This window comes from Protopterus annectens, chromosome 10.part0 (genome assembly GCF_019279795.1).
Source record: "Protopterus annectens isolate FY-2018-M chromosome 10.part0, PAN1.0, whole genome shotgun sequence".
Lineage (NCBI taxonomy): Eukaryota > Metazoa > Chordata > Ceratodontiformes > Protopteridae > Protopterus > Protopterus annectens.
The window spans coordinates 1389562824-1389583790 of record NC_056744.1 but is presented as its reverse complement, the minus strand read 5'-3'; the positions used below and the strand labels follow the sequence as shown (position 1 = coordinate 1389583790).

The window sequence follows — 20967 nt, the reverse complement described above, 5'->3', positions numbered from 1 at the left end:
GCAGGATCTTTCTTAGCCTGGAAAGCAAGCCAATGGTGAAATTTATAGGGGCCAGTGAGAGACAGAGGAAAGCAAGAAGCCTTTTAGTCTGTTTAGATAACTAAGTGAACTTAGTCCTTTGACCTTTTTTGGCAGAAATGGTTGTAGTCTTTCTTTTGGCAGGGTGTTTTGCTGAGGCACATGTCAAAAGGGGCATTGCACTCAATAATGGCTAAAGGAAGAATACAGGGATGTTATGACCTCTTTGTCCCTGGATGAGATACCCTTACTAATGAATTGGGCCATGTAAAAATCTTTCCTTACAACGGAGACAATGTAGGGTTGCCACCTTTTCAAATGGCCAAAGTGGGACATTTTCGGGACACACATCAGATTTTACATGCCGACACATACCCACGGTCAGTACAAAGGATAGAACTTAACTTTTTTTCCTAAATAAAAGCTTGTTCTTGTAGCAGTTTAGTTGCTTATTATGTTTCTTGTAACATTTAGGTATTTTAGATACGGAAATAACTATTTTTATGCAACTATTACATAAAATATGGGACATAATTATGTCCTACAATCTCAGGACATTTGCCCTTTTTAATATTTTTTGTCAGGACACAACTGCCCAAAGAGGGACTGTCCCTGTCAAAGTGGGACAGGTGGTAACCCTAAGACAACGTGGTGGTCAAAAGTCAGGTTTCTATCAACCTGGGAGCCCAAGTACCATACGACTTATTGCATGCTTACAACATTGTTATTAATGTGATCATTTGTGGAGACATCACTCTCTTCAAAGGGGATAATGATGTATTTTTTGGCATTTAGCATGAGGCCATATTTCTGTCACCAGTTATTTGTTTGGGTGAGACCCTCTTGTAGCTTATTAAGACTTGTTTTATTAAGTCAATAATGTGAATTATTTACTTCAATGCAAATTTGTTGGGTTATTTTTGTGGATTATAGTATTGTAGGACTGCTAATGGTGACATTTTACGTAGTTGGACTGCTGGAATGGTTTCCCCAGTGAGAAATGCTAGTGCTGTAGTGAATATCTGTTTATTTGTAATATATATATATATATATATATATATATATATATATATATATGTTAGAGTTAACTGTTAGATTAGAGAATTAGAATGAGAATTTGAATTTTAAGGCAAATATTAGGCATTTATTACATTTATTCATTGTTCAAATGCACCTACAGTACAGTCAGGAGATCGACTGTGGTCTTCCGGAGCAACAAAAGAGTTAACTATATGATATATTTTATATGCAGCCCCAAGACCATTTCTGTTCACTCAATGCGGCCCCAGCAAGCCAAAAGGTTGGACACCCCTGGTATAGAGCCTATATGTCTGGTCTGCCCACCTCGACTTATGTTATCCTCTTCATGCCATATGTCTGATCAGACTGATGACTTTTCAGGCCACTTGTTGGATCTGAACATCAATATCCTTTAAGTTTTTCACTCTCATAATGCACTAGATCTCATTGGCTGCCAAAGTGATGAGATCCAATTCTTTATTGTTAGGCTTTATCCTCTTAAGTCTTTTTGCTAGTACCTTTTGGTTATTTTGTGTTAGTTTTCAGAGCTCCTTACTGTATTTTTTCTCTTTAACCCAGTGCACCTTTTAGTGTCAGCTCAGTCTCTGGCAAGTTGGTGTTTTTTCTTGTTCATTCTTCCAAAAAAAAAAAAAATGAAAGAAAGAAAATAAATCCTTTAAATAAACACTGTATGTGTTAGGATAGTTTCTGTATAGTAGTCCAGACATTAAGAATATTTAGATTTATTAAGTCTGGTTGTTCTTCATTGTGTGTGTGTGTGTGTGTGTGTGTGTGTGTGTGTGTGTGTGTGTGTGTGTGTGTGTGTGTGTGTGCGTCTGTGCGTGCGTGTGCGCATGCACGCGTGTGTGTGTGACCTTTTCCATGGCAGTTTTGGGCAAAGAAAAGGAAGTGTCAACACAAAATTCCCCTCAGGGCACTGTTGACTTTTGGTTCTTTTGCTTTTTCAGTAGAAAACTTATTAAGGGGCTGTTGCCTCCAGATCCTATGGCTAATAAACACAAAAAAGTAAGGAAAAGGAAAAAGTTGAAGAAAAACATGAAGAAAATGAATTAAAAAAAAACGAAAGCCTGATGATGCAGCTGCCTTATCAGCTCCCAAGATTGATAGACTGGAGTCAGCACTGTCTATGACTATGACACCATCAAAGTCTTAGACTCCGTCCACTTCACTGTTGATAGTTATACCTGAGTTGATCTCCTGAAAGATTATTTAATCAAATGTTTACTGAGACTCATATGTCTCCTTTCCTGTACTGGCCTCATTTAACTTCATCAGTGCACTCCATTATGTCCTTCCCTCAGAGCTTGCTTGGGATTGCATAATGATGGTTTTCTTAAAGGCTCATATACTGAGATAGGTATCCTCCGCTCCTACTCAGTCACAGGGTGGATCAGGCAGGCCCTTCAGCTTCTATTTTTGTTCCTTCCCTGGCCCGTGCCTGTGCATGTGTGGCTTCATAGCAAGCACTTTCCCAGAAGCCTCTTCCCTTTGGGCTGACCGGACCTTCCAGTTCAGCTTCAGGGGTTGGGGTTTTGAATGTGACCCATTCAACTCCGAGGCCTTGAGAGTTGAGTGGGTCTCAGGACTGGCTCCTCGATGCCAGATCTTTGGCACCATCCTATTATCCATCATGAATGGGTTCCTTTACAGTATTGGAGACTGTGACATTTGAGGCTTCAGCATGCTTTCCTCCTTTAAACCCTCCATGTTGTTGACTCTGGGGATACCTTTGTTGGTACTTCCCACTTCTTCAGGGAGACTGGTTCAGTGCAGGCTATCAACAGGGATTCCTCAGACCTCCCAAGGATAGATGGTTTTGCTCCAAGGGTCCTCTAATGGACTATGTTATTATGGCAGTGGCAGCAAAGAAAGAGCTGACAGTTAATACAGACTCTATCCACCCAACAAGGAGTCAAGGGCTTTAGACAGAATGGGGAAGTGGGCATATATTTTGGGCACCCTTGCTTTAATGGCTTTGAAATGCTCCACCCACAAGAATTGTTTCCAAAGATATCTAGCAGAGCAAACATTAGCCTTTTTTGAAGAAGCCGTCCATGCTGGACTCTAGAAAGCAATTGAAGACTATTTTGAGCACTATTTTCAATATACCCAACCTCTCTGTGAGGCCAATGCATAACGAACCTGATGGAGTGGCTCTAGTGGAAGGTGATAGCAGCAAGTGAGAACAACGGTTTAGGGGCCTAGCAATCTTAGTATGCATAATCTGTATGTTATTATTAAGTAAAGTGTATAGCAAGCATTCTAATGTACTACTCCATCAAAGAGAGCCACGTCCCCCTGCTCTGGAAGAAATTATACATTTTGCTACTTAACAAAGGTGGGCACTCTACAGACTTTGACAGCTATTGGCCCATTGCTATTCTTTCCCTCCTAGCCAAAATCTTAGAAAAATGCATTCATCACCAACTGCTAAAATTTGTAGTGGAAAGATAATATACTCTCTCCTACTCAGCATGGCTTCTTCCCACATTACAGTATTAACACTGCACTCTTGAATATGTGTGATCAAGTTAATGTAATACTGATAAACTATATCAACAGTATTACTTGACCTGCCCAAAGGTTTTGATACAGTGTCCTGTCCTAATCTTCTTGACAGACTGTTCTTCCTTGAACTGGCTGGTTTATCCTTATCATAATTCTCCAGTTACTTATCCAGTAGTCACCAGGCATTTAAGTGGACCACAGACATCTTGTCCTTCCTTTCTTTATCTGTATGTAGAAAGGCTCCATCCTAGGACTACTCTTATTTAAAAGTGTGTCTTGTGACATACAAAACATAGTAGAAGAATAATCAATAGTATCATCATGTGAAGTCTGATTATTGTGGACAAAAGCATTCAGCTGAATAATTAAAATTTATACCTTCTGTTTTGCTTGTGGCTTTGCCTCATCTCTGTATATAGAAAGAGTGCCTTCTGCTGTTATATCCCTTTTTGATCTTTCACATTACAATTTATTCTTTATTACCAAATGTGTGTGTAGTTTAAAGTGATTTTTTTTTAATGTTATATCCTGTTTGGACCCACCCATGGAAATAGTTTATTTTTAGCTAGGTTTGTTTTACTACTTAGACTTAGCTTAGTTATTATTTATTCTCTTGTTTGATAGTGGTGGTTATTGTTTCTTATGAGTCTGTAAATTCTATAATAAAGTTTTTTTTTGGGGGGGAGCAGTATAATAAACTTTACAAAATGGTTCAAAATAAAAAATAAAAAACATACCACAGTAGCCTGTAGAACGGAGCTACTGTATTTATTAACAGAGTTGACTCTGATGATGCCCAATTTTAAAAGGGTAAAAGCTCTAAGTCGGTTTTATTTGTGGTGTGTTAATAAATACAGTATCTCAGTCTGCATACTACTGTGGTGTGTTTTTTATTTTGAGTTTTTATGCTGTCTTTGACCGTTTAGTTTTGGTTTACAAAATGGTTCTAGAATTACAAATTTATTTTCCAGTGTTTTGACAAAAGCACTGCATAAAAAGTGATTTCATTTAAAAGGAGTATAAAATACTTTTAGAAGGGAATGTATACAGAAGTCCAAATATTTGCATAAATATGAAATTGGGACATTTAATAAATCAGGACTTCAAAGATGGCTGTACACTGATCAACAGCTTAATTTCAGTTCGCCTAGTGTGAAAAAAGTAACTGAGAAATACGAGCTAGTAATTTTGCCAGCTTGAGTAAAATTCAGTTACTGGCTAGTAAATACACTACCTAGATGCCATCAAAGAAGAAATTTAGAGAACCTGAAATAAAATCAGCTAGAAAATCTGATGAGAAAACATTGACTGGGAAAAAGTCTGCAGCTGTTCAGCAAAAAGCAGTTCAAGCTCCAGCTCTGGTACAAGAGATAGCTTCCAGTAATTTGGAGAAAAATAAATCAGATGTACTCAGAGTTCATTAATCTAAATGAATAGATGAAAGAGTATATCAACTGAAATAACAAAAGGCAGGGAAAAATAGAAGAAACTTTAACTAGCTATTTAGACAAATTGGTAAAACTGTAAAAATCAGAGGCTGAAATGAAGCAAAGGCTGGCTGAGTATGAAACTTGTGAAGAAGAGCTGTTTCAAAAAATGGTAGAGTTGGCAGACAGAGCACGCAGAGAAACCTGAGATTTTCTTCTGTACCCGAGAAACTGGAAGTAACAGACTGTATTAATTTTATGAAAGCACAAATAAAAAAACTGGACTGGTATTCCACAGCAGAATTTCCTAATTGAAAAGGCAGATCAAATGTATGCTCCAAACCTAGCCATGAGACAGCAGCCAAGACCTATATTAATAAAGATGCAATCATCCCAGCAGAAAGAGTTGATCCTGGCAAAACTGGAGCAGAAGGGCAAAATATTAAAAATTGGAGACCATAGAGTGTTTATGGAAAATGATTATTCACTGTACAACAGGCAGAACAGAAGCAGTCTTATTACAGAAATCAGGGAATGTTGAGAGACGGGTGTCTTAATAGTATTTTCCTGGAGCATTAAATACCTTTTTTGGTGCATAACAGATTAAGGAGGAAGTACAAAAGTTTATCCAACAAAAAAGTGAGCCATCAGACAGAACTTTCTTCTGACAATAAAGCTCATTGAGAGATTTTGCCAATGAAACCTTTTCCATTGTTCCAAAGGAAAATGCTTGAGAAACAGGAAAAAGCACAAGAGCTGACCAGAAGAACTGGGAGTACCTTTGACTTGAACCAGAGTCTGGTGTTGAGAGATGGAGATGAGATGAACAGGAAGAAGCAAATTCCAACAAAACGACTGACACCAACGTAGAGCAGCAATAAATTTAATTTAAGAACAGTCAGTAAAGTAGCAAAGCTTTCAGGTTTTAAGTGCGTGTATCCTGTTAAAACATTTATTAGCATTATTAATTAACTTCTTTTATTGGCTGTGTGATTTAGTAATGATTGATTGATGTGTATAAGAACTGTTGACTATTTGTGTCTGTTATTAAGCACTTAGGAAGGGTACTGGATACCTGAAAGCTGTGCTACTTTATTGATTGTTCTTAAATTAAATTTATTGCTGCTCTACGTTGGTGTCAGTCGTTTTGTTGGAATTTGTTGCTTGTTTGTACCACTGCACCTTTATTTTGGTGAGCTTTTCCTTGTGTTTTATCATGAACAGGAAGAAGACCAGCAACACTGTAAAGCATGAATCATATTTGTGAAATATGGATTTGCAAGAAAAAGTAGCTGAGATAGACGGGACTTTTGTTGACTTTGTTAAACTTGTGGGTAGGCTGTAAAGCATGTACCCCACTTTGTCATTAATGTTCAGAAGGACACTAAAAGGAAAAAAGTAACTGTAAGTTAAACAATTTTTGATCTTAACAGTATTATTATATAAAACGTCATGATATAAACTGCATGTTATGTAGTAAAACAGATTTTTGAAGTATGTAGGGGTATCCTAAATATGCAGGTGAGGGTGACTCTCTTCAGTGATTGTTGTATGGGATAAAGATTTTAAAGTAAATAAGCACTTTTTTAGTTTTAAGAAATATATGCATTACAATACAAAAAGAGAAGAAAAGCCAGACAAAAGCAAGTTGAAGTTAATATTCTGTAATCCTACACTGTTGGGGATGGTGAATGGGGTATTAAATTGCACTGATTATATTATGTGTAGAGTTGAGATGTTTTCTTTTATTTCTGCTTAGATGAATGTCTGGATTAATGCCTTGGGTTCAATCTAAAAAGAAAAGTGGTTTCTGTAAGCAAGCAGGCATGAAAAATAAGGCAAAATGATGACTGCCATGAGAAGTTTGAAGTCTCTGCATATGCAAAGACATTAGCTTTTTTTTTTCTTTAGCAAATGCTCAATGAGAGTTAAAAAAGTCTGCAGCTAATGGCAGTTGTATATTTTTTCCTCTGTTTCCATGGAGACAAGCTGTCTGCAGCTGTAAGTAAATAATTTTGAGAGTTATGGGTATTGTTTGCTAACAGAAATGCAAAATCTAAAGCTATACAGGCAATCAGTTTAGCAAAAAATAAAGTATGAATTTACTGAAAGTGAATAACAAATAGCTCCCTAGCAGCTTTAATACTTCAATGCATTTGATAGAAAATATATAATTTAGTTTTATTTAAAGATAGTTCACTTTTCTTTCTTTATTTATTAGCAGTGCAGTTTTTCTTAAGGCTAAAGTTAATGTTTTCTAAAAGGATACAAGCTGTTTTTCACATTGGGGGCCAGAATAGAGATAAGAAAGAAAAAGACAGCAGTCAGTATAAGTGGGAGCACAAGATGTAACATGCTCTTTAGCACGGGTAACCTTAATTTTAGGTTAAGTAATACCTGTGGGTATAGCAGCAATTGTATTTAGTTTTTACTTGAGAGTTTTCATTAAAACAAAAAGTCTTGAAAAATGTGACATAGGTTCAAATGGTTATGACAAGAAACAACTGTATAAAAGATCAATCTGCCAAACAGTGTGTGCATGTAACACAAAAGTTGGAAATACACTTTCAAAAAATTCTGTCATGTATAAGGTGGGAACAATAACTTCTTATAATAATAACTGTGCTGTCTATATTATTTTGGGATGTAAATGGCCTTACAGGTATAAACCAAAAGGTAAGAGTATTGAATTATATCAGGAAATGCAGAGTGCAAATAGCAATGCTGCAGGATACACGTTTGAAAGAAATGAGCATGTGAATTTGATAAAGAAAGGATTTCAGTATAGATATTCAGTAGCATATCAGAGACAATGGAAAAGGGAATAATTATAGTAATTGTTTGAAGAGCTCCAATAGTGATAGAAGAGGCAAGGGCTACTGGCAAGGGAGAAATATTATGCTGACATGTACTTATATTCCACCAAAAACTTATATTATGGAGCTTAAGAAAAGTGTGGGATAAATGATCAACTATCGGCAGAGAATATTACTTACAGTTGTTGATTAGAACTTGATTTGCAACATCAAGGATGTATCTCAGGGACCTAGAAGGGAAAATATAATAAAAGGGGTTACATTTCTGAAGAAATTTATGAAAATATTTGGTGTAGAAGACATGAATTCAGTAGTAGAATTTGGAGAGAATTTGCATATTATTTCCCAAGGTACAATAATTGGGCTAGACTTGATTAGAAATTATATTTCACAGGTGCATTTAATTGAAAGCATCAACACATATCTAATAACTGTACCAGATCATGCATCAATAAAAACTGAGATAAAAATGCAGGGTAATGACGTAAAAATGAGACACTGACATTTTCCCTCCTACCTGTTAAAAAGAGAAGAATTTAAAGATTGGGTATTGCAAATTATTCGAGAGTTATTAGGGAAGATAGAAATTTCTTCAGAAGTTGTAGCTAGCGAGTGGGATAAAATGAAAATGGAGTTTAAAAATAGGATAGAAATAAAAGAAAAAGAGATATGGTTAAGAAGTAATAGGCATTTTGGTTTGAATTATTGAGAGGGGCTGACAAAGGTTAAAGTGTTGCAGAATAAGGGAAACTCACAGAAAAGAAAAGACGCAAATGCAGAGTACTAAAGACCAAATATGGGAATATCTGGAAAATATGCATGAGTTTAGAAAACTGCTGTTAAGCAACTGTTTTTTGATAATAAATCCATAACACAAAAACATTTAGCACAATGACTTGGGCAACAAAAAGTAGAAGGGGTTGTTGACAAACTTAGGGAAATAACCAGAGCTCCTATAGAAGTATTAGACATATCTTGGAAGTTTGCTGAAAATGTGTATAAAGCTGAGAAATGTGGAAATCAAGAAAGAACACAAATGGAAATATTTATGGAAGACTTATGTATACCTAGATTGGCGGTAGTTGAGGCTCAGCAATTAACAGTTAAGACTGGAGGAGAGGAGATATAAATTGTGATGTATAATCATTCTGCAAGAAAGTCTCCAGGAACAGATGATATTCCTGTGGAAGTTTAGAAGTAAAGAGGCAAGAAAGTGTTAAAGATCTGGAAGGTATTGTTTAACAGTATTTTAAAAGGAGGAGAAGCACCAGCATCTTGGAAGAAAGTTGTTGTGACTGCAATACCCAAAAGAGTAGCCGGCTCAGCCAGCTCTCTGTGCCAGTACCATGACCCAGTGCTATTCATCCCTTCAGCTCTTCAGGTGAACAGCGAAAAAAAAAATACTTTCTTGTATCAGATGCACCCTCCCCAGCTCTTCCATTAAAAAAATGACATTCCTTCTATTGCCGCACCATCCCTCCTGCCCAGCCATTCAGGTCATGTTTCTGTCACCTGCACCCGACCCTCTTCCCTTTTCTTAAAATAAATAAAGAATTTCTTTTAAAACACTAGAGCAAACTACTTGCTACAAATGTAGCAAACAGTTGTTAAAGTTTATACCCTGCCTGCACAGAACCCTACATCACTCATGTTTTAGTTGAAAAAAATCTTCCAATAAATTGTAGGAACTGCTTGCTACAAATGTTGCAAACAGTTTCTACAGTTTATACCCTGCCTGCACTGAATGCGTTAGTGCTAAGATTTTAGTTAAAAAAAAAAAGATTTTTTTTTTTACTTTTAAATTGTAACAAACTATTTGCTACAGTTTAACAAGCATTTGCTAAAGTTTAGACCATGCAAGGAGTGCTACAATGCTCAGGCTTAATTGCAATTGCAATACTTTTAAAACCCAGTAGATATCAAGATTAGCTGATCAATCATGACCCCCAACATTTTGTGCCCAGGGCAGTTACCCCTAGCTACTATACTGGTAATATCTAAAGACGGTAAAGACCCATCAGACCCAGCTTCATATAGACCCATTTCAATTTTAAACTGTGGTTATAAAATGTTTGTGTGTACTGGCAAGAAAATGGCAAACATGTTGCCAGAATTGATGGCTATGGATCATTGTTGTTTTGTGGATGGGGAAGCAAACATTTTGACAGCATTACTAGAAAAATGATGATCCAGAGGGAAGCAGAATGTAAGAAAATACAACTGTTGTTTGTGGGTTTTGATGCAGAAAAAAGCAGTTGACAGAGTAAGCTGGGGCACTTTTAAACAGCTGAAAGATAGTCATTTTAGGAAGTTTTCCTGTGAAAACAGATGCTCTAAAAGGCAAAACTTTACTAGTAAAGACAAAGTGTGACTAAGAGTACTGTGTTCTTAAAGAGAAATATGAACTATTGGTATTTTCTGTGAATAATTTATTGATTAGATGAGATGGAAATAATCACCACAAAAACAACTAAAGGCACACAAAATCACCCCAGCAGCTAACATTTAACATATCACTATTCACCCCTAAAAAAATGCTTTTACAGTGGGGACAACACTTCCTGTATACCCCCCAATATTGGGCCCTGCCGTTGCACCCCTGATAAGTAAATATATTCACTCTAAGCTGTATTGCCCTCAAACCTGGATCATTAAATATATTATCTCTGAGATTGCACAAACTGAGACAAAAAGAGAACTGCTGTTAACATACACAAAGCTACATTTTTCTCTTTTTATTAAAGTCCCACAAACCAGCACAGCATGCGAGAAACCAAACATGCCAAAATGTTGACTACGTGAATATTCAATATTTCTCCTGCAATGTTTTAAGATGTGATCATATAGTCCACAATGAATTACAGTTTCCCAAAAATGTTGTTTCCATTTTTAAAGTCAGTATGGAATCTTATAAGTGAATTAAAATATGTAATGATGTCACTGATACACACTTCAGATAGGTAAGAAATCCTTGGCAAAGGAGAACAAAAAAGAGTATGTATAGTTTAGTTCATTGCAATCTTGATAAGTATTTTAAACTTTTTAAAACTTCAGTGCTTAAATTATTCTAATTCAAGGTGCGTTTTAGAAATAGAGCTTTTCTCCAAACTCGCCAAACAGTGAAAGAGGTCAGATACTTGATTTTTTTTCTCTTTTTTTCAAAACATATTTGGCTTTTTCTGTGAATAATACTAACCTGGAAGTAATTGGAGACATTCCTTACATGAGGAATGCAAGATCTGTCTTCGCTGCATAAAACACAAAAGTTTGAATAAAATCCTCTGCAGTCATTTGTCATGGTTTGTGCATTTATGACAGAATATTCAGCATTTTTGAAGATATTTCAGTTTTTAATTTATTAAACCTGCTCTGTAAGCTGTTACATGAGCAGAACTTTCCTACTGGAAGAGCTGCATGCAGTGTTTGCATTACGGCACCTTTCTGTATTTGCCAAATTACTTCATTGTAACTAGAATATGTAGACATCTTTGGCAAGTCTGACTTTAGTTTATCTTCAAGTAAATTACATCTGTACAATGTCAGTGCTCTTTTCAGATTTGTTCACCCATCAAATGTATAAGAATTTTGGTGATTACAAGTAAAATCCAGAATCAGTTTGTTTTTATTTATAAAACACTACACAGTTTTAATAATGACTGCATTTTATTCCTAGGGATTTCCAGGAGATATTGGCTTACCAGGGCACAATGGTCCAGAAGGTCCAAAGGTACTGTAAATACTGTTACATTTATGCTTTCTAATTACTTGCTTAATTAGGGGTGGCCACGGTGGTGCAGTGGTTAGCGTTGCCGTCTCACAGCAAGAGGGCCTCTGATTTGATTCTTGGCCGGGGTGCCTTCTGTGCAGAGTCTGCATGTCCTCCCTGTGGTCGCATGGGTTTCCTCCAGGTGCTCTGGTTTCCTCCCACATTCCAAAGACGTGCTGTAAGTGGATTGGACACTCTAAATTGGCTCTAGGCGTGAGTGTGTAAGTGTGTGTGCCTTCTGTGGAAGGTTGGGTGCTGGGCTGGCAACTCAACACCGTAAAACTCCAGTGCCAATCATGAGCTGACAGGTGATCCGCTGTGGCGACCCCTAACTGGGAAAAGCCAAAAGAAGAATTACTTGCAAAATTATGACAAGCATGTCATCTTGTATCACCTGAAGTAGTAAGGGCCCTGAGACAGACTTATTAGTGACTTTTAAGTTGTAAGCAGTAGTTTGGTTGAAAGTAGCAAGCAAAGCTAATTGCTTTCTGTAATATATAAGGAGAGGTATTACAAGTAGTGAGCTGTCTTTACTGACACTTAGCAAAACCCTTCACTGTTACTCTGAGCAGTTCTAGAGGCCAAACTTTTGCAAGAACATAGAGGCAGCTCCTACAGACAAAATGCAACAAAATAATGTACACTGTCTACTAAAAGCCATGTGTGTGTGTGTGTGTGTGTGTGTGTGTGTGTGTGTGTGTGTGTGTGTGTGTGTGTGTGTGTGTGTGTGTGTCTCTCTCTCTCTCTCTCTATATATATATATATATATATATATATACACACATATACACACACACACACATATATATATATATATTTGTATGTATATCAGTATTTTTTACAGTTACTTGAAATTAACTTGATGTACTGCATAGCACTATCTTTTTTACAGTTAAATGGAGTGATGACTGTGCGCTGCCTGTACTAATGTAACATTTTTTTCATGGTTACATGGAGCGAGGTGTGTGCTCTCCCACTTTTGGAACATTGTTCTTCGCAGTTTCTTGGCAGGAGGTGTGTGCATCCAATGTACTAATGTTGCAATAATTATTTTCAGTTATTTGGTGATGAGGTGTATCCACTTGATGTGCTAATGTAGCACTGAATTTTTTCAAAGTTACATGAAGTAAGATATGTGTGCTGTCAAAGTACTGGCAGAAATCAATAGCCCTGGCTGCCTTCAAGATCATTGCTGAGAATGAAAAGAACTTATTTTGAATGATGTCATTGCAGGTGGAATACTCCTTTTTCTGACATGCAGCATTCTCAGTGGTGACTGTATTAAGTACAGGAGTGTTTGAGGCTATTTGGCAGATTGCACAGCATGATGGTGTGGGATACCTTCATATATTATAAATGTATATATAAACAATCAAAACAACACAAAGTACACTTTTAAGAGTTTGTAGATTAATGGAAATTTAACTGAAAATCAAACTGTGATAGCAGATGAGTTTAAGAAATTATTCACTAGTTATTCAAATACTCTAGTTGGCCAAAATCTAGATTATTATTTTAAGCAAACTTTTCAAAAAATATGCTTAGAAATAACTTTGTGCCCAGTACATGGAGGACTTCTTTTATAACGCCCATTTTTTAAAAAGATAAATTGTCACTGCCTCAGAGCTGTTGGCCAGTAAGATTGATTTCCATTTTATGAAAATGTTTTGAAAGCTGTTTACTGCAATTATTGCCATAGCCCAGTAGTTCAAGATTTTATTTTGATATGTCAGCATGGTTTTTGCAAAGGTAGATGTTCATCATATTGATCACTGCTGCAGGCCCCTTAGTTGTATGTGTTATATGTATAATAGCTGATGCTTCCAAAGCTTCAGGGCACCTTCCATGCTCCCAAACTGTCAGGTAGCTAGAACTGAGATGACTAAAAGACAAATTTGGATACCAAGCCCTTCAAAGCTTTACTTAATACAAAGAGTCTGCTCCTTTGAAGTTTTTGGAGATCAACAGTTAGTTTATTCTGTTTCATTGCTGTGCAGATAAGTTCCAGTTTGGAGAAAAAAAACTTTTCATTTAATAATTTTATTTATTTTTTATGCTTTTCTGTTCAGGAAAGTTATTTTAAAGCTGAGTTTGTGTTTTAATGGATTGTCATGAGACTGTGCTGTACTGTACTTTTAAACAGGCATTCTGTTTTTTTTCCTGTCAATTCAAACATTGTTTAAATTAACTGAAAACCATTTTTTTTCCTGTGGAAATTTGTATTTATTTTAATCTGTGGGACTGGTAAAGTGTTTTAAAATGTTTTTACTGTGTTTGTCTGTAAAAAAAAAGTGACTTTTAAAGACTAATTTGTTTTTACTGGCATTTGCTGCTTGTTTTTCCCAGGAAAGAGGCAACATTTTCCTCTTGACCATGGAATAATATGTCGGTTCCACAGTTATTCCTTCTTTTAGCCACAAAAAGAAAAAGTTAAGCAAACAGCCTTTGCCATCATAGCAGACTAAACATTTGCCTCAGCCCCCAGGTAGCTGACTCTGCTTTGGCCATTAGTTGTACCTCAGACACACATCTTTTACCTCAGATGTCCCTGGTGTAGCACCTGCAGCCACTTTGAACTGGGGGTTAGTCATGTCCTCTGTGGCTGTTGGAGTCCACTCAGTGTGCAAGAGAAAGCCAGCCACTCTTGTCAGTCCTGGGTGAGGGAACAAGGAAGGCTTCCCTGTTTTGTCAGAATTTTCTGCCTGTCCGTGGGGAAACTACTGATATCATTAATAACACTGTTGGTCCCATCTTTCCTGTCAAAAAGAAACAGAAAACTTAACATGTATCTGCTCCTCTTTAACTTTCCTTAGACAAAGGTAGTTTACTGGTCTGGCTCAGGGTTTAATTCAGACTATTGATCCTTGTTGTACGGATACTGGATTTTCTCCTCAGATTTCTGATTCAGACTCAGAGAGAGAGAGAGAGAGAGAGAGAGAGAGAGACTGTTTCAATAATCTGCCAGCGTTTTCAGTGGGAGAACACTGTGGTTTCTCAGTCCCTCAGAAAATACAATGAGCTTTTACAGAAGGAACTTCCATAACCTGCTCCAGTTCCTCCGGTCACCTTTGAAGGATGTGTATATTACTACCTGCGGTTTTCCTGACAGTCAGCCAGATGCCCCTTAAAAGGCAAATAGGATGTATAAAGTTCGGTAATCTGCTAAGTTTTTATACATTTCCCAAACCTGATCCAGCAGCTATAGCATTAGTTAATACTCCTACTGCAAAACACTTAGTTAATTCCAGTCCTGCTATTTCTGATGAATATGGGGAGATTATGGATAAGTATGGGAAAAAAGCATATGCTTCTGCAGCTTTGATTGTCAGAATTTTGAATTGTTGGGCTCAAATATTAAGGTTTGTCGCAACCAATTATGAAAGTATGAGGAATGTTTTGTCTGTAGTTTTTTTCTTGTAAGGAAATACCTGCTTTAAACAATTTAATTTCTTTTATTGTTCAAGTCACTACTGATTGCATAAAAATTGTGTATGACTCTTTTATGGATGTTTGTATGACTGCATTCCCTAAACCTTACAGATCATGATAAAAATGACATTTTTAATTCTCCTTTGCATAGAGATTTAATTTTTGACCTCTCTGCTACACAGGTGATCACAAAGTGTCATGAAATTTGTAAGCTGATATAGGGAATCTGTAAGATTATTCAGACCTTCTTTTCCAAATTTTCCAACTGGATTCTCTAATTCCTCATCCTCTTTTAAGAAACAAAATAAACATTCTCAACAAAATGCAGGCAAACAGATGTTTAAGAAGAAATGGCAAGGTGTTCCAAGAAGAATTCTGCAATCTCTCAAAACCAAGGACAGTCCAATAAGTCAAAATGACTATTTAAGAGACTTTGTTCACCCCTCCCACCCTCGCAGCCACTTTTTTCTTCCAGAAAGTCTGAATCTCCACTTTTCCTCTTTGGTAACAAACAGTTTCAGAGAAGTGAGTTCTGAAGATCATTCATTAAGGTTACAGATGGCATTGGGAGGAAATTCCTCCTTTCCAGAGGGTAATGCATGATCCTTCCGAACAGATTCTTTTGTTTCCACCTGTCCTTCATCACATGCTATCCCAGGGTGTTATAGAACCAGTTCCCCCTTCCCATGTGGGAAAGAGGTTTTATTCAAGGATGTTTTTAGTGCTAAAGAAAAAAAAAAAAAAGCATGGAGACCAGTTCTGGATCTTTCGTTCTTTCTTTCCTAAACCTGTCCGTGACAGTGTCTAAATTCAAAATTATACCACTTAACAACCTGTTATCTCATCTTCTTCATTCAAGTTTCATGGGAACACTAAATTTAAAAGATGCTTATCACATTCATATCATCCAGACTTCAGGTGTTTCTGGATCACGTTATCTGTTCTGTGCCTTACCCTTTGGAGTATCCACAGCACCAAGAGTGTTCACAAAGTGTCTAGCTTCAGGTATAGCTTATTGCAAGCTACAGGATATTCACATTTTTCCATATTTAGATGTCTCACTTAACTTTGCAGAGTCTTTTTGAAAGTGTCAAGAATATCTCTGTCTTGACTGAGAGATATCTTATTCAAGCTGGAATTCCAAGACAATATTCAAAAGTCTTTCTCACCAGATTGTGTTTCTAGCATGTCAACTAGACACCACAATTCAAAAAGCTTTTCTGCCACAGGAAAAAATAAATCTATATCTAGATCTATTTCTAGGGATTTCCACTCAGACTTAGTCACCATGAGGGAGTATCTCAGAATTTTTGGCCTCATGCTTTCTATGATTCTCATAATACCCCTGGCACGACTCCACACGAGAAAGATACAGTGGTATCTGAAGTCACTTTGGCCCCACCACCAACACCCCTTGTCTTTTTAAATCCCATTGCTGGAGTTTGTCAGTCAGCTGGTAGAGGCAACAGATATTCCCAAATTCAGATCTCCCTTTCTGGCTCACATTTCCAAGGCAGTCAGTCACCACAGATTTCTCTGACTTTGCTTGGGGAATCAGTTTCAGGAGGGATGAAAGTTCAAGGAGTGTGGGACACCAAGGACGGAAGCAAGCACATAAGTATAAAAGAGATGCATGCCCTGATCAAGTCATTCAACTCCTTGAACCATCTTTAGTCCATGGGACCTTTTCAGGTTGTTACAGACAGTACCACAATCATGTTGTACATCAACAAGCAGACTAGCTTGGAATATAGCTTCACAGCACAATCTCACTCTACAGGCATTTTATATTCTGTCAGAGCAAAATTGTGTGGTTGAAATTATTTTATTTCAGTGCCCTGTTTATATTTTGCCCCCAGCTTTATAAAAGGTAATTTAATGTGCTTTCTACTATATATATGGAGTTCTTTAAGGCTTATGTGTCATAAGGTTTTGCCCACCCTTTTCCCAGAATGCAAGATCAGTCCTTAAGCAATAATAGATTGTGTAAGTAATGTTCTAATGATGTTCATTTATTACTTAATATCAGTGTTTGCATTTAGTAATAAGAATTGTCTTTGTGTAGTAAATATGAGCTTGTTTGTGAAGCTATGAATATATTAACATGGTTTGCATTGATATGTTAAAATGTAGTATTGAGATATTTGTAGTCAGGAAACACATAATGAAAACTTTTATTCACAACATCCATATTTGAAAAGATAATATACCATGTTGTCTGTGGCCACAGTAACCTAAGTTCACTTCAAGTTTTGTAGTTTTTTGTTTAAAGTTCATGTTTTGTAGTTTTGGATTCATAGTACTGGGACTCAGAGAAGTGATACAAATTCCATCACTATACAGTAAGCTGTGGGAGATGAAGACTTAGCAGTTGCGACCAGCTGTCATCTCCCAAGGTGGGGGAGGCTCATTCTGTACTGAAGAACAGAGAGTGTGGCTGTAACAGGTTCAGGAAGAAAGTCTTGTGCTTGACAGCCATTGCTATCCAGTGCAACTTGGACACATGGGTCATAGTACAAAATCACTAGAGCCAGCAAGATGGTGGTTTTGCTGGATGACTCCACAAATCCTGCTCATTGAGCAGCTCCCTAGGATCACTATATCACAAGTTTAATCTCCATTGGAGAGGAGTGAATTGCTTTATGTGAGATTTTTCCTATACAGATGCAAGTCAGCAAGAGAATTAAGAGGATGGCTTTGGAGTAGATCAGTATCAGCCATGGAAGTCAGAAAGAAATTTCTGCCAAATAGAGGAGGAAGAAGGGAGGGCACACAGGCACATTTTAGCTTCCCAATAGACACTAGGGAACAATAGTGCATAGTGCTGCCTGTGGGAGGGCAGGGCAGCTTAATAACACAGCTATTTGCACAGCTAAAGGGTGGGGTAGTGCCAAAGGCCACTGGATGTCTCACCCACAAAGTTTAGCTGGGTATGCACAAGCATACCTCTTAACTGTACAGATTTTCGCAGAATGTCCAGATTTCTTCCTTATATTTTGGTCCGTTTTTCATAAAATTGTGGTTTTCTGGAAAATTAATGGCAAATCATTAAAGACTTGTTGTATCTTTCGGCTTTTCCCGGTTAGGGGTCACCACAGCAGAACTCCGGTCTGCTAATGATTGGCAGTAGATTTTTACGTACCGAGTTGCCAGCCCTGACGTACAGCCTTCAATGAAGGTACGCCCATTCACGCATGTCTCCACACAGAAGACGCTTTAGCTGAGAATCGAACAGGACAACGTCTTTCTGTGAGGCGACAACGCTACCGCAGCACCACCACCGCGGTTCCAAAGTTAGAAAATAATGGCAGACATTGGAGCTTCAGACTTCATACCCTTCAGAAAATTCATGCTAATGCAAAACCTGTTATTCTGTCAACTTTCTAAGTTTATAAGAGTAATATTTAAAAATTTTCCCCATTTTTGGGCCTCTGTCCCACTTTTATTTATGGCTTTGTCCGGATTTCTTGCTCTAAGAGGTTGAGAGGTATGTGCACAAGGTGATGAGAGTGTAAAGTAAAACCACTGTACTGTGCAGCAGTATGACAATTCCCCAGGTAACACTGATACAGAGTGTATAAATTAAAATGCTTTCCCCAAAATTATACTGTGTGTGTGCAGTAAAAAAAAAGTATGGCTTGCTTTGCAAGAACAGTTAATTTCTTGTAAATGTTCAGCTTAGATATTAATAACATATAGCTGTGGGCTTACTGTAAAGGCATCCTGTTATAGAAAAAAAGAAGTTGACTTTCTTTGCGCTTTCAGATGCAGAAATAAATGAAATAAAATACAGACTCTTCAAGTGACGCAAAGATGACTTGGAGAGACTTTTTGTGAAGTCTTCAGATATAGCACCAAAGAAGGACATAAGAAAGTGTCCAGGCTAGAAATAACCATGGACTTTTTCATGACACAAACAGAAACCAGAAGAAAAGGTCACAAGGACATTAAAAATAACAATGGTTAAAAAGAGTATATAAACTTGTCAATATTCTTCACTCTTTAGTGACGTTTTTGGACTGAGTGTTCATCAGTCTGTCTAGCTGTGTTATAATAGAATTGAAATAACTCTGACAGTATTAACTGCTTGGCAAGAATTTGTACTGATGCAAATAAATAATAATGGGTACAGTAGTACGGTGTCTGTATTGTCAGACTAGCTCTCGGCTAATAATATTTTACAGTGATAATAATATTTTACAAACAAAGCCTCCTCATTGGCCCTGAACATGGGTTAAAAATTACCTGGGGAATTTAGGAGATGTAGTAGACTAGGTGGATGAGGAGAGACCAGGAGACAGCTCATGGTTAGCTGTGGGGAACCAGTAGTAATCTAAAACAATATTAGTCATAAAGACTACCCAGAATTTCCACTCAGGAAATGTGACAGTGTAATTCCTTAGATGAACTTCCTGGGGTTGAAGTATTCCATTTTAGCTTTAGTAAATTGTTTCATATTTTGAACCTTTTCTTTCCTTAGTATAAAGTACGTGGAGCAGTGTTTCTACTTGCACAATTTTACTGTACAGAAATACTAGTAAACTGAATGAAATTGGCTTTAGCATCTTCTTCTTATTTTCACAATTTAGGGTGCTCAAGGTGAACGAGGACCCCCTGGACCGCCGGGTCCTAAAGGAGTAGAGGTACAGTTTCTGCTTATTACTGCCTTTTTTCTTTTACTTAACACAGCTGTAGGCAGTACAGAGGATTATTCTTTTTACTGTTTACAGCAAAAAAACAATGTATGAAAAAGCATAGTTTCAGAACAACATTTTAGTTGTAATACTCATTTTTTGAAAGAAAAAGTCTAAAAGATAAAATTTTGAATATTTTTACAGCATATACTGTATTTTAGTAAAATGTCATTCTTTCAGCAATGAGTGCCATTTCAGAAGCATTTTGTGGTAGAATAACAAAAGCCACAGGATTAACAGGATACATATGTTATATTAAGACTGAATTCTCAACTGGCTCCCTGTCATTATCCCTCCATCTGTCTTGTTCTTCTTTTCTATCTTCCAGCAGTACTTTCATGCAAGTAGTGCTCAACTGTGTTTTACTTATTGTTTATTTATTTATTGACATTTGTTAACCAGGAAAGTCCACTGGGTAAGTAACCCATTTTCAGTGGAGGCCCGGGGAAAAAAGCTCCACAATTAAACAATAAGATATAGACAGATGACAAACAACTTTCAAGTATCAAATTAAACAATGTTACAAGATTAAAAATTAAACAATATATAGACAATATTAAACTTAGAGTAATCAGAACTTCTATAAACTTTGACAAACAGTTGATGTTACAAGATTAAAAATTAAACAATATATAAACAATATTAAACTTAGAGTAATCAGATAAACTTTGACAAACAGTTGGTAATGTAGTACAATAATTTTGAGTTGTTACTTTTGGCATAGCAAGAAAAAATAACAAAACATGGCAGTTCTTGCTGAAAATCAGTTACAGCAGTAATAGTAGTATAAATGTAAAAATGTAGGAGGCATCAGACCAAGGCAGGTGAAGATAAAGTTCAATTTTAATCCACTGACAAAGTATAAACAATGGTGAGCTCTTTCGTAGCAAGAGCTACTTCATCAGACAGTTAAAATCATTACTCACTCATATTTAAAAGTTACAAACAGTCAATCAGAATCAAAGTTTAATTAAGACAATACTGTTAAGCTATAAATTAACAACAATATAATAGACATACTAGTCTTTTTGGAGGACCAGTTTGCCTACAGCACAGTGTTGCTTTTCCTTCAATAGTAGTATAAGACTGATGCTGTCTGGGTAAGAGTTATTTAGAGCCTGTGGGACTTGGTAAGTATTAAGCAGTGCTGGTTTTATGGTGGTTTGCTTGATTTGCACTGGCATATGAGGTTGTCAAGGAGGAACGTTTTTAATGCTACTTTGTTTTTAAATACAGCATTGCTGTGACCCGTTCTTAACACTGAACTA

General features: G+C 36.8%; 1 protein-coding gene across 1 annotated transcript in view; it reads left to right on the top strand.

Annotated features, from left to right (window-relative positions):
- Positions 1 to 20967, top strand: part of COL24A1 (collagen type XXIV alpha 1 chain) — a 3617818-nt gene that overhangs the window by 2090495 nt on the left and 1506356 nt on the right. Inside the window, exons 20-21 of the mRNA XM_044086026.1 lie at positions 11484 to 11537; positions 19595 to 19648. Of these exons, the coding sequence (XP_043941961.1) occupies positions 11484 to 11537; positions 19595 to 19648 (108 nt within the window). The remainder of the gene's footprint in view (positions 1 to 11483; positions 11538 to 19594; positions 19649 to 20967) is intronic.